Raw genomic sequence first — 14,886 nt, 5'->3', positions numbered from 1 at the left:
GACTATATTTCAAAGTTTGACGTTCATTTGGATTATTAATATAACATCGTATTTTGTCATTTTTGGCGAAGACATGCATTCCGTTAGGGATATTGAACATATTTAACATTCTCTAACCATCGTGATTTCGATTTGGTGCAGTTTTCAGCACAAAAACTAATTTTATTCTTTTGCTCTTTTGCATTGATCTTTGTGGTTCTATGGTGCTTTCTGCCTCTTGGTTTGGGGGGGGGGGGGGGGGGGGGGGGGTGTAACAGTGGTGTCACAGTGGGGACGTCTAGAATGAAAGTATCACTTATCAAATAACTAAAAGCAAAAGCAGGCTGAGACTTGCTGGCTTCTGACACAAATAGCTTTTATAGATTAGATTAGATTAGATTAATGCTCCATCTCATTTGCCCTATACATAAATTATTTTTTAGACATAGTAAAACATCCAGGACATTTCCAGTGTCATAAATTAGATAAAGGTCAAGGCTGCATAGACAGCTAGGCTAGACCACTGCAGATCATACTAGCACTGTTGAAATGAAGGTTTGAGTTGTGGACTATTTTATACAGTCTATTACCTGTATTTGGAGCTCTTAGTTTTAAAACTATTCATTGCCATTCATCATGCATGGTCGCCGCTGGTAGCCTCCGTTTCAGACATGTTAACACCGGCACTTTATTTGTAGCCTTCTGTAAATAAAGTATTTATGTCTGCAACAGACTTGTGCATATTGACAGAAAATGTGTCAATGTATTAGTTCAACTAGCAGTAAGACGTAGAAACAAAGCTGAAACAAGACACAGTGCAATAGTTTGATAAACTGGATGGATTTTACTCAATGGTGCTGGGTTCCTAGCCTCACAACAGAGTGCAAAGAACGGGCTTCTCTGATTGGCTGATCTCTGCTCACGCAGGAGACAGGCGTCCGTCAGGATTTGTACAGAATTTGAGAATTTGAGTAAGAAAATAAGCAAAGGTGCTTGGGGTTACGCAATATTTGAAGCGCTTGGCTGCATGGCTATATATAGAGGCATTTTGGAGTGGAACTTACCGTTTGCACGATAAGTGGAGCGCCTATTCACTTCAACAGCAGTGTATAGGGTCCCGTGGTTAGAGGTATTTTCGTGATCCGATATTAATCCTAACCACTGAGGCTAACTAGCATTAGCGGTTCTTACACGGAAGATAAACATACATTCGGAATCGTTTTGTTCAACAGTAAACATTTGGCATTCGCGGCTGTTTACTGTTTTTGTAACCATGCTGGGTGTTTTTACATGTAGTGCCAACCCGTTTGGCCCACGAGTTCTACCTAGAGCTGTCGTTTGATAAACTTGCAAGCTATCGTTAGCTAGCTTCCAGAACTAGCTTTGCTGGAAGAACAACGCAGCAAAGGCAAGCTCAGTTTCAGGTAGCTAGTGCGTTTATTTTGTGTTGGTTTTAATATCGTGTTGGACAAAGAAAGTGTCAATTCGTACTCACTTTCTTGTCACTTTATATAAGATATATACGTTGTTATGGCGCACACGTCGGGAACAGATGTGACCAAAGGATTCGACGGCTCAACAAAGCAAGGCTCAACTGTAGGCATGCGAAGTCGACCATGCTCCAGCGAGAGAGAAGCCCAGGTTCGTGCTGTGAAGGCTTCCCTTCAAGAGAAGTTAGGACCATACGAACGACTGGTGACCTACCTCCAGGCAGTACTGGTGTGGGAAAAACCGATTCACAGCGTGCTGCTCTTCATTTTGGTCAATGTGTTGTTCTGGTAAGTCCTCTGTACAAAGTAAGGCCAGTACCATCAGCTAGCGTGACTATGTTAAAGTGTTGAAGTTAGCTTGCTTAGCCAAATAACCCCCATGAAGGTTTATAAAATAGTAGCATGGCTTGGAGTTTGTGATGGGACATTTTCGTAGTTACTGAGGTGTTATACATGAGTTGCCGTTATTTACTTTCACTGCATGGTCTTGTTGCATTTTGTGATCCACTGTACACACACGCGTATGAGTGTAAAAGGTTAGGCTGTCAAGAAACAGGTGCGAGCCATTTGGTCTTTCATTGACTAGTTCTATTGTTCTTCCATGTACTTTTCTGCCAGGGATTGTTGTTGAACCTTTAATGAAGTGAAAACTGCTCTCGGGTCGTTTTTGCTTGGGGCTGAACACATGGACAAAGGTCGTGTTTATCAGCTCCTCTGCGGGAACCCGCGTGACCAAATAATATAGACGCTCATTAGCCCATGGACCAGAATGTTGTGCCAGGCAGAAGTACAGGCCATTCAAGTGTCAGCTGTTGTTCATACCAGCTGTTGACTTGTGGATGGCCTTATGACTTCAATAGAGATCAAACTGACCTGGGACATGTGGCCTCTGGCCTTGGTCCTGAAGGGTTTTTCAGACTCAAGATGTTGCAGGACCTAAGAAGTTGTGATTGCAGGACTAGGGTAGACTTAAAGGTGGATTTGTGTTTATAATTGAAATACCATTCGTTTATATTTGTTTCTACTTTAGACTTTTAAAAAGGCAACCAAATTCAACTTAAACTGGGGTAAATAACAAGAAATGCACAGTGATACTGGGGATCATGGACATCTGCTTTTTAGTGAGCCTACTTAAGAACAACATCTCATGTTATTGGTCTAGAAGCTTTCTCAAATGTGTTAACTGCACCTTGTGGACATTCTGAAGGCCTAAGGCCTCAGGATAATACCCCCCCAAATCTTCAGAAGAATGTGCTTTATCATGTTTCTTTTGGTGGCAGTTATTTCTGTTGGGGAGCTGTGGACACTGAGTAAAGCTTTAATCTGTTAAATCTGTTTTGTTGTGTTTGCCTTAGTTTTTGGGCTGACCTGGTTCTGTTCTAATGCGCACATGTACACGCTGATAGCAGAATATGCAGCTTCAAGGAAGAGTGAGGGAGAGTGATAAGGGGAAGCAGTGGGTGGGGGGACAGAGAGAGAGAGAGAGAGAGAGGTGGGGGGGGTAGACTTAGCCACGACTGTAAGGATAATGAGAGGCAAAGTAGAGTGGACACAGGATGGAAGAGAGAGAGAGGCGCAGAGGAGGAAAAACAGAAGGGAGGGAGGGGTGTGAAGTCAGGCATGCGGCTTTATTGGATTAGCCCTGCTGTCCTCCCTCCGCTGTCACAGCTCTTTCGTCCCTCTTCGTCCCTCTTCCTCCTCGCCTCTTTGCGGTGCCCTCTGCTCCAGTTCACCCAGGGGAAGAGGTGTCCTCCCAGCAGGGCAGCAAGGGGCCTGGGTTGACCCAGAACCCTGCGGGCAGATGACTATTGTGGGTAGATACTCACCTCTAAAGGCTGAGCAGACATGGCACAGTGAGGAGAGGACTACTTACAGCCACTTAATCTGAAGTGGGTTTAGCATGTTGGACACAAATTGCAAATGTAACCCTATAATTCTCCCTTGAAACAAATGGATAGATTGTTCAACGTTGGTTTGTAGGCTAATCAGTGAAAAAGTGGACTGGCCAAGGTAGATTTAGAGTAGTGATCCCCTTTCTGGATGGGATCCAGAGCCCTCAGCTCACTTGCTATGCAGATCATGGCTACATTCAGAAACCAGTTTGTATTGACCCACAGCTTTGTTTATGAGAGGTCCTGGTGGGCATTGGTATTCATCAGATTTCAGTCGTTACAAAAACGTCAACAGACACAGAACACCAGAAAGTCAACATCAGACAGACAAACAAAAAAGTATTAGTACTTGGCACAGTATCCTATCCTGTGTACTGTAGACCTATCACATGATCAACAACAGTGTAAGACCATCCTGCCGACTGCTGGTGTCTGTCTGTCCGCAGTAGAGGGGCTATGACTGATCAGAGATCTGTGCCTATAGTGCTGAGATAGGGCAGTCAGCTGTAGACGATGCAGCTTGAGCTGACCCGAGTTAGTGCTGCCTCACTGCAGGTCATACAAAATGCGGTCGGCCTGCCTTTGGAAAAAAACATACCAGGGACTCGCTTGCTGTTTTCACAAGTGTGCTCAAATGATAATGTACACTGTGCGTAGATGCAAATGCAGCTTACCTTTGTACCATCACACATCATCACACAGAACAAACATGCAAACACACACAGGCACCCATAAAGCTCCTCCTTTATAACGAGCGGGAGACACTCCGTACAGGCCTGTCAGACACACACAATTAAAAGGCTTGTAAACCTCATCACTTGGAGTGGGAGCAGCAGCTGTTGTGGACTGTTTTTCTTTCTTTCTTTTTTTCTCTCAGCCAAGCACACCCACACACACACACACACCCCCACACACACACACACCCACACACACACACCCACACACACACCCACACACACACACCAACACACACACACCCACACACACACACACACACACACTTGTAACCTTATATGTACAATCAAGCCTGATTTGCGTGTCTCTGTCTCTTTCTCAGGTTCTTTGCCCTTTCCTCTCTGCGACTTCTGTTTCTGTTGTGTGTGGGCTTAGCTCTGACAGTCTGTGTGGACACATGGAGGAATAAGATCTGGCCAGAAATCAGAGGTGAGCTCACCCCCCCCCCCCCCCCCTGTCCCAGCCTTCTCTTCGTTTCTCATTCTCTCTTTTCATCCATCTATCACTCTCCTCTCCCTTGCTCTCTCTTGGGTAGAAGTCCACTACACTCCTCTCCATTCACCGCTGTGCTATGTGTACCTACCAGTGCCACTGACATTAATTACCCTCTCTCCACTTAATCACTCTTCCTCTCAAACAATTACCACAATCCTGACCTTTAACTCAATCCTGCCAGGGGATGCTTCCGCGTAGTCACCTTTGATGTCTGTGTGTGTCTGTGTGTGTGTGTGTGTGTGTGTACGTGCGCACGCTTGCCTTGTGTGCACAGCTGTCACCTCTCTGCTCTCCCCTCTCCCTGGGAAATCTAAATTGTATCACATCCCTGCTGTGAAGACTGCCGACTCCCCAGCCTCACTCTGTCATCTGTGTGTCTCTTATTTCTCCTTACAGTCAAAAGACTGGACGAGAGCGAAAGTGAAAGGTACGGTATGATGCTGTGTATAAATTGTGTTATGTATATATTGCGTTACATGCTCCAAATGTAAAGCACTTTGAGCTGCATTCTGTGTATGAAAAGTGCTATACATAAAGCTTATTATTATTATTATTATTATTATTAAATGTGATTCTGATTGGTTGATGTGTAGAGTTATTGTCAAGGCTGTGTTATTGTGGTGAGGTCACTAATGCTGCTCCCTGGGGGCGTGTAGCTGGGGCGTGGTGCAGCCGGGCACTCTGAGCGTGCCGGAGCTGTGCCAGCACATGGCCGAGCTGTGGGTGGCCTGCGTGTCCTGCTCTGCCGGCCTGGTCAACTTCAAGCGCCGCAGCCCTGGCAAGGTGAGCCAGGGGGGCACACACACACACACACACACACACACTGGCACCCATTCAGAAGCACACATGCACACGCACACTGAGGAGGCCGAGCTTTCCCTGAACACATGATCAATACACCCATCTGTCCCGTCATGTCATGTCATGGCACGCAAGTACACATACACACCCAACTGAACTATTCAGTTACACACTTAACCCATCAGAGTTCTTGTTAACAGCTAGCAGATCATCCATACATGCAGCTCTTCTCTTTGTTTTGCACTAGTTCTGTGTGCTGACCTGTGGAGTTTTCACCTTCTTGGCCATGGTGGGGCGCTATATTCCTGGACTGTTGCTTTCTTACTCAGCAGGTATGTGCAAACATCTTGCAGGCAGCAAGCCGCAACAGCTGAGTCATGCAACAGCACACAAACAATCCATGATATTACTTGATCTCCATGGTCACTTGATTATCTTGATAAGTATCACTTGGAGCTGAAGCTGCTGTTATACAAGAGGACATAATATAGGATCTGTCACAATCTGTCCTTTCTCCGTCTGTTTTATGTCCAGTTGTAATGAGGAGATTGGGTATGACTTTGGAATTTTGGAATTCAGGAATTGATTGGGTATGATTTTGGTTGCTGCTTTTGCTTTTTCTATAAAAATCATGTCTAAGGGCAAAGCACTTGATCGATGCAATAGAATTTATTGAATTTATTAACCATTAAATAAAGTCATATTTAGAAGGGTACACTTACAAAATATAAATGGTTGACAGGACAGGACATTTTTAAGGAAAAATATATGAAGGCTTTCAAATATAGTTTATATATTCGTTGAGTATAGCTCAGATTTTCTTGCTTCGTTTAATTAGGGATGTAGAGCCAGCTGTCATCGTCTGAGAGCCCAGCGTTGCCATGGGAAACAAAAGTACACAATAGCATGTTAGAACATGAGCAGCAGGTTGACCATCTATTCTGTTCATACATAAAGCCATTACAAAGACATTACAAAGACATCACTTAATGGCAGTGGACCACTGCTAATAAAAGCCAACCTCATATACCAGTCAGAACGTCGTCTCTCAAAATCTCTAGCGGAGTATAACGTTACACAGTGCAGTTTCAACTTGAACGTAGCTGAGAAAGGCCACTGACCTCCACCATCTCCTCCCCTTGGACCTCGCGCACATGGGTGAACTTCTCCGTGGTGCAGATCAGCTTTCCATCCTCCAGGCGCACCATGCACTGCTCACAGCAGACAGCAATCAATAAGATCAAAAGCTCTGCCTTCTCTATGAGCGCACACAAACAGTATTCATGGGTTTCATCTGGTCCCTTTACACAGGTGTATTAATTAAGCCCCATGCAGTCTGCATTCATAATCATGGTGCTTGATTTTATACACCTGTGGAAAGGGACCTGATGAAACCCATGAATAGACTAACCAGTGAGCGCATTTGTGGCAGAATGTCACCTCATAGTTTAAGTCTCAAGTTACATTTGCATTTCTATCTAGAAATGTACTACCTGTATTTTAGCATACACCGTGTTATGCTCGGGGAGGGGTTGCTTTATGAGAGTGGGCACGGCATAGTGTTGACACCCACCTTAAGCTTCTTGCCGTCCAGGGTGTTGATGATGCTCTCACGGCCCAGTGTGAAGGAGTTGGTGGTGGAGCGCAGCGGCGTCTTAACAGTCACTACAAAGTCCTCGCCATTCTGCTTGATCTCCGTCACCGGCTTCACGTCCCGCATGATGCGAATGAGCGTGTCTGACACAGCTGGGAAATGCATGAAACACACACACACACACACACACAGAGACAGAGACATGCACAAAATGAGTAGGATTATAACATTGTAGTAATCCTCTGGTGGATCATGAGATCAGAGAAGCTGAACTCTGAAAACAACTAATGTTGCATCTTGATGCATCTGTATACAATTCAGTCAAACTGTTTTGAAGTAAGAAATTTATAGGAAGCCTTAGTGAAACAGGAAGCTAATAGGCAGCATTCAGACAACCATCAAATACTAATGACTAAATTGCAGTGAAGTCATGAAATAGATATACTCACACAAGACTTTGAAGAACTCTTCGTGGTTCTCCTGGGAGTACATTTGCCACGCTCCGTTGAAGGCCATCTGCTTCGGTTTCCTCAGCACCTTAGTAAAGTCTCAGAAACTGAGGTAGAAGTGGGTACCAGGTCTAGCCAACAGGATCCGTGGGACTAGAGCACTGACTGGATGTTTGTGCTGACTGAGAGGCTACGGGTATTAGTTAGGCTGGAGATGGTGTGGTATCCATGACTGGGACTTGTTGTCCCTCTTGTTTTTTGGTGTGAAATCCCTGTGGAGGATACAGTAACTAAACTCCTAGCAATGTGACGGCTTACTAACAGTAGCAATATAATGTGTTTCAGTTTTGCTCCAAGCAAGAATGAATTAGTGGGGTATAAAATAGCTCTTTTTTTTTCTCTTTTTTTTGTGTCGGTAGTACATAAATACACATACTGCGGTTATTATGACCGCCACGCAGCGAAGCGGAGGTTTAGTCAGATTTTTTCTTTTTTTTTTTTTTTTTTTCTTTTTCGCATGTCCAAATTTCCGTCAAGGATTCCCGGGACACTGAAAGACCAGGGTAGACGAAACTTGGTGGGCATGTAACCCCATATGGATAGCATGGAACCATCGTTTTTCGTTTTGATCTGTAGCCCCCCCCCCGAAAGGAGGGTAGGGCAGACACAGTTTTCTGTGAATATCTTGAGAACCGTAAGGTTTAGGAGGACCATTTTTTTTTGGTATGTTGATCTCAAGGGGCCACCCATTCCATAACCACTCATTTCATGTATAGCACCACCTAGTTAAACACGAAAAAGTAAAAATGAGGTGTTGTAATCGCAGGTATCTGTGACCTAACATAGTCAAAACTGCACGAAATTGGAAGTGTAGGATCATTATGACACCCTCTGAATGCACGCCAAGTTTCGTGGAATTCCGTTCATGGGGGGCCACACAATAAATTAATTTATGTTACTATACACCAACTGGCCTGTAGGTGGCCGGAGACAGTTTTCTGTGAATATCTCGAGAACCGTAGTGCCTAGGAGGTCCACCTTTTTTTTGTATGTTGGTCTTAAGGGGGCATGTCAACCCATCCCATTACCACTTATTTCATGTATAGCGCCACCTAGTTAAAAATCAAAAAGCAAAAAATTAGGTGTTTTCATCACAATATCTCTTGCTGACATGGTCAAAACTGCACGAAATTGAAAGTGTAGGATCATTATGACACCCTCCGAATATATGCCAAGTTTTGTGAACTTTCGTTCATGGGGGGCCTTACATTACCTTAAAATAATTTATGTGTACATTTAGTGACCGTACACCAACAAGGATTCCCGGGACACTGAAAGACCGGGGTACACGAAACTTGGTGGGCATGTAACCCCACATGGATAGCATGGAACCATCGTTTTTCGTTTTGATCTGTAGCCCCCCCCGCTGTACTGGACCCCCCGAAAGGAGGGTAGGGCAGGCACAGTTTTCTGTGAATATCTTGAGAACCGTAGGGCCTAGGATGACCAATTTTTTCCGTATGTTTGCCTCCAGGGGTCATGTTAACCCATTCCATGTGCACACATGTGCATAAACAGATACACACGCACACACATACATTCACAGTAATCATACGTATGACACATACTCACACAGTAGACATATGTACGCATGCATGCACACATGCACAAACACATACGCAGGCAAACACACAAGCACGCACACACACACACCCACACACATAAACATAAACGTGTACACACACACATGCACACAATTCAAAAATTTCTCAGAATTATGAACAGGCAAGATGGGGGTGGGGTTGTATAAAATTAATTTTACATGTGAAATCCATTAACTAATCATGTTTTGGTACTTGTTGTCTAGCAGATACCAGTGAGAATTGAGTGTGGATAATGCAATTTAGTGAGACAGTTAGAATCATATAGGCCTTTCAGTGTGATTTATTTTTGTGGAAAAAATGTGCTGGACTGGGCGGCGGTCATATTTTGTACCGCTCTGCAGTACATCTAGTTCTTGATTTCTTAATGGTCATTTATGTGAGCTGAAGAGTGAAATAACAATACTAATGTTCCTTTTTCCTCCACCCCTGTAGTGCTGTCAGTGCTGCTGTGTCCGCTGGCTGTGTACCACCGCCTGTGGCAGCGTGTGTGTGTGAGGCTGGAGCCGGCCCTGCAGTGGCTGGACTTCAGTCCCGCAGGCTACATGATGTCCAAGCCCCTCGACAACCAGTGTAAGTACTGACCGATATTAAAATTGCAATTTGATTTACAATATACATTTTCATAGTCCAGCTTCAGTTCAATATTCCAAATTCCACTTTAAGTTGGGCACCCTTTGATTGGTGAGCATGCCTAGTGCACGAACAGCACAGCACTCCTGTAAGGTGACCGTCAAAGCGCAAGAAGGATGACCTGAATGAAGACATAGATGTGATAAGATTAACCATTGGGACAGAGTTGCAAGCTGCATAATTAATTGTGGCCTTTGCAATTAGCTGATTGCATTAGTTCAAACTGTGATTTGATACAAAAAAAAAAAAGGATTAATTGTGCAGCCCAATTAGCACTACCAGTTCCAGTCCAACGTCAACACCCCAGCGTTGCTGCTGAGCCAAAGATTTTAATAAAACCAAAATGCTGCATGGGTATATCCATCATTGTAGTTAATGCATAATGAGGAATAAGACCTGCTTAATGGTATAATTAACACAGAGAAAGTAACTATGCACCTGAGCATATGTCTTACTAGCTGTTGTACTTGGGCATATGAACTGTCTCTCCAGTAGTAGTGTTTAAGCATCTGTAGGACTGCAGTGCACTGTCTCAGTTTAACTGATTAACTGTTGACCCTTGCATTTCAGTCTTGCGCCAGCCCATCCGTGGTGCAGCTTCTACCGATGCTGACGACAGTGAGGAGGAGCTGGCGGCTTTCTGTCCCACGGTAAATCCCCCAGTCTATATATAACCACATCACTCGCCAAATCCACACAGACTACAACCATACTGCTGGGAAAATCCCTTGGATCACATATAATCATACTCCTTGAAGTCCTTAGGACATCAAATAAAGCCACTGGATATTTTGTAATCCATTAGATCTCATGTAGCCATTATGCTGTAAATTTAATCAGGCCCTTGTTGGAAGTGTTAGTCTGCTGGATCAAGTCTGTTTTGACATGCCTGAAGTGGGCATAGTCTGAATATGATGGCTTGGTTAGGAACTGTGGATAACTGAGAAAGCAAAACCATAATCTCCCATCACAAGTTGTTGTCAGCAGTCACGCTAGAGTATTTTGATTTGAAACATGATGTTAATTCTGACTTTCTCTTTTTAGTTTGATGATGCTGTGGTTGCTAAGGAACTAGCTCTCACCGACTCGGAGCACTCAGATGCTGAGGTCTCATACACAGAAAACGGCACCTTCAACCTTTCCAGGGGTCAAACCCCTCTCACAGAGGGCTCTGAAGGTCAGGCTTCATGAGCATCATGGGAAATGTAGTCTTTCCTCAAATGCCCGTTCTGTTATATAAGATATTTGTGTTTTTGTCTCTCTTGCGCTTACCTTCTTTAATATAAGCTGTTTAATCCTGTCATGTGATCCTCCTTGTGTTGATTGTACTGTTTGTGATTGTCCATTTTAAGACCTGGATCGACACAGCGACGCCGAGGAGTCGTTCGCCTGCGACCTGCCGGACTTCCCCTCCATCAACCCGGACGCCACCCTCATGGAGGACGACGATGACCCCAGCATAGGGCTGCCCAGTCTGAGCTCGATGGGCCTGTCGGGCCACCGGGGCTCGGCCCTGCTGGACCTGGACTCGGACCAGGAGGAGGAGGAGCTGGAGGGCGCCCAGCTGTGCCTCAGTGCGCTGCAGCAGGCCTCCACCCAGATCTCGGGCCAGCTGGCCGGCACCATCACCTCCAGCCTGCTGCAGGCTGCCCTGGCCAGCCAGGTCCAGGCCCACATGCAGGCCCAGGCCCAGCCACAGCAGCACCGTCAGGCTGCTTCGTCCAGGCGCAGCGGCAGAGACCCCGCAGCCCAGGGGACCCACCACAGGAGCTACAGGCACCAGTCCAGCTCGGAACTGGACACGGACCTGGACGGGGAGGACTTTGAGATGCTGGACCAGTCCGAGCTGAGCCAGATGGATCCGCTGGGGCCGGACGGGGCCAGAGGAGGGTCGGGGGGCAACAACGCTGGATTCCTGTCCAACCTGCTGGGGAAGCCTCAGTAAAGCCAGGGGGCCACCCATCTCCGCTACCTATCTCTAAAGTGGATACGTGTGTGTGTGTGTGTGTGTGTCTATGTGTTGGTTTGAGTCTGAATGCTGATATGACAACGGCTGGCAATTCTGTGTGTAATTGCACAATTGTGTTAGATCATGTGAAAGACTGGAAGAGAGAGAGAGTGTGTGTATGTGTGTGTGTGTGCCTGCCTGCGTGCGCACATGTGTTTGTGTCTACTGCACTGTCAGTGTGTTTGACTTTGATTTCTAGGTCCCAGCAGTCATGAGTCCTTCTCTGACCGCCTCTAGAGTTATCACTGTGAAGTATTTCTCATCTCTTCAGTTTCCTCCATTTGGACTTCCTGTTCCCTACCAGGGTCTATCCCTCCTATATCTTGTTTTGTAGGCAGAGCAATAGAACACAGGAAATAAATTAATAAATATTTTTAAAAAAAATCTTAATCAGACAACATATGTTTAAAACAGAAACCATCAAAAGACTAAAGATAGAAAACCAGAAATCTTACTCAAACCAGCACAACTGACCAGCTCCCTTTGTCCCAGTATACATGTAAGCTGCAGGGATCTCTTGACCGTGGGAACCCAGTCGGTAAAACCCCAAAGACTGGCCTCTGTGTCCACACGCTGACCAGTAGGGCTCTAACGCAGGACCAATGGGGCTGTAGTTTCCAGCGCAGCAAGGAGATGGGAGCAGCACGATGATGTCACTGCAGATGCAACATGGGAATTTGTGTTCTGGAGACACTGCCTGTTGCGAGGCTGTTACCCAGCAGCCAAAGCCAGGCTGTAATGATTCCTGTAAAGTTGAATCATCCTCTTGTTTATTTCACACTTACAGTAAATCCAAAGTGACCCGCCATATACAAGCGACATATTTATAAGTCTGTGCGCTCCCTGTGGCTCAGTGGGCTCTCTTAAGGGTGTTGACAAGTATCTAATTATGAAGCTTTTTGAAAAGAAAGGATATGGAGTTTCACACATAAAGTGTGACTTTCATATTATGAATGACTTCTGAACTGTAGGCTTGGCAATCATTGCCAAGAGCTCAGCCACTCTTTCAGGTGAGCCCCATGCCCCCTGCCGTTGTGTGTTGCTTGTTGGTTGGTACTGCACTAGTGCATTTGCTGCCTTCATTTGTCGGTGCCAGAGAGGCCGAAGGGCTGAAGGTACCCATACCCTTTTCTCTAACTCTCTCTCTCACACACACATACACACTTGCTCTCTCTTCAACTGCTGAAAGCATCCATAACCATCTCGCTCACACACACACGCTCACGCTCTCTCCCTTTCCAACTGCTGAAAGCACCCCCCACCCCCCTTTTTCACATACACACACACACACACACTGCAGTGAGAACTTGTTGCTGCAGTGTTTACCTCAGGCACAAATGACCATAGAGCTTCACTGTAAGCATGAGGATTGTTTTCCAAGGCCTCTGCATGGTCTTAGTGCTGGCTTGCCTGCCGTCTGCTGTATTTCTGAAGGTCTTGCCAAATGTCCAGAAAACCCAACAGGCTGACCTGTTCATATCCTACATCTGAGAACCCTCAAGTCTAGCTGACCAAGAATGACATTCATGTGCTGCTGTTTACTTTTCTAAAGCATCACAGAACACATCTGTTCTTGGGTATTTAGTATTTGCAAGTTAGTTTGTCAATCCATTTTCTTGATTGTTTTTTTTTCTTTCTCCCTTTTAATTCTCTTTCACACTGTTTCTGCTCCATCTTCTCCCAGTTCCTGTGTCTGTTTTAGCTACAGTTTGCTCCAACTTCAACGTCAACCCCCTCGTTAAGCTCATTTTAGACATTTCTGATGTGATGTATGTAATGTAGGTGATGTGAACACAGATGATGGTGAGTCAATGCTGTTTACTCATTATTAGCTGTGTTTATTTCATGGTGGTCTATGGCCACTCCCCTGTTGAAGCTCAGTGCCGTTCCATTAAGACTTGGGGGCTCGAAATCCCATCCCTGTATCGTTTCCATGGCAACTGTGAACTGCCAGGATGCAATATCAGATTTATCACTCTTTCTGCACATATACTTTTACTAGACAGGGTGGTTTAATAATTACATAACATCCCAGCAAAATAACCTTTATCTAAATTGTAAAATAAAATGTAGTTATTTAAATGTACATTTTCAGCAAAAGTGAGCCACACCGCCTGCCTCCACCAACCCCCCCCACCATTCACCCCCTAGACTGACCATATGCAGGACAATATGATAGACATTGAGCTGAAAGGTGACATTGCTGCAAATGTTCTGTATAGTTCAAGTGAGTGAAAAGCCCTTCTAAAAGAAGTTGTTTAATGAAGGATGAAAATAACTGGTGTATGTACATTGAACCCGAGACATTAGGCTACACGCAGGTGGAATACTGCTCAGAGATGGGACAAAAGAAGGCTGGTTTATACTTTAAAAAGGTCTATTTTTATTTGTGCAGTGTTGTAATTATAAAGTAATGTTTGTGATAAATCCAGTATAATATATATAGTTTGTGCCGCTGAAGATCCTCATCCCAGGAGAGCCTGTCAGAGTGTGCAGTCGAAACTGAATTGAGGTCTGTCCTGTGATGGACAGATACATAATGCTAGTCCTGCTTGGTTGACCCCCCTGTGGAACCCTAGTAAGGAGTTTTAGTACTTTGACGAAGAACCATTCTCTGGCATGAGTGTATATTTCTGTAAACGTGTATCAGTAAATACATGTCCCTCTCTTTCCCTCTGGGTTTTGATATGTTTTGATGTGCAAGTACATTAAAGAATTTCTGATTAAAAGTATTTCTGGATGAAAATTATTTCTATTGCCACTATGCAATTTCTCAAACATTAGTTAGATCTAAATGAAAGATACAGTAGGCCCAGGAATTATGGCATTTTGAAGGCTTTATAAAAGGGGTTGGCTAGCATTTCTGTATTTTCCTGCATGCTTGCATTTTGTGTTCTTGCATGAAATGCCTAAAACCCCCAGAAGAAAAAAGATGCTAAGAAAGCTCTGGGAAACAGTCAGCCCTATCTGCATGTTATTGAAAGCCCATTGGCGTTGTATTCAAACGACAAACACAATAGCAAACATGACTTAAGTTACATGTTGAATTTTGGCTCAACAATAGAAAAGTCTCTGTACTATTAATAATATTCTATAGAGCTTGTAAGGAATGATAAATTAATTGAGTAGGGCAGCATAGTGGAAACATG

The 14,886-nt window shown here is 44.7% G+C and overlaps 2 protein-coding genes across 2 annotated transcripts; one reads left to right on the top strand and one right to left on the bottom strand.

Moving 5' to 3' along the window:
* Window positions 1-865: 865 nt before the first annotated feature.
* On the top strand, window positions 866-14,469 carry retreg3 (reticulophagy regulator family member 3). Its single transcript, XM_042087471.1, has 9 exons — window positions 866-1,757; window positions 4,419-4,525; window positions 4,988-5,018; window positions 5,248-5,374; window positions 5,640-5,724; window positions 9,532-9,669; window positions 10,300-10,379; window positions 10,774-10,906; window positions 11,082-14,469. Exons 1-9 carry the CDS (start codon window positions 1,510-1,512, stop codon window positions 11,672-11,674), a joined length of 1,542 nt encoding a protein of 513 aa, XP_041943405.1. The 5' UTR covers window positions 866-1,509; the 3' UTR covers window positions 11,675-14,469.
* Window positions 5,780-7,869, bottom strand: LOC121706049 (fatty acid-binding protein 10-A, liver basic-like). The gene is made up of 4 exons (XM_042087495.1): window positions 7,436-7,869; window positions 6,966-7,138; window positions 6,514-6,603; window positions 5,780-6,254 (listed from the first exon to the last, which is right to left on the bottom strand). The coding sequence occupies exons 1-4, from the start codon at window positions 7,500-7,502 to the stop codon at window positions 6,204-6,206; spliced, it is 381 nt and encodes a 126-aa protein (XP_041943429.1). The 5' UTR covers window positions 7,503-7,869; the 3' UTR covers window positions 5,780-6,203.
* Window positions 14,470-14,886: the final 417 nt, after the last annotated feature.

The sequence above is a fragment of the Alosa sapidissima genome, chromosome 3 (genome assembly GCF_018492685.1).
Source record: "Alosa sapidissima isolate fAloSap1 chromosome 3, fAloSap1.pri, whole genome shotgun sequence".
Taxonomy (NCBI): Eukaryota; Metazoa; Chordata; class Actinopteri; order Clupeiformes; family Clupeidae; genus Alosa; species Alosa sapidissima.
This window is presented reverse-complemented; position numbering and strand designations above follow the sequence as displayed.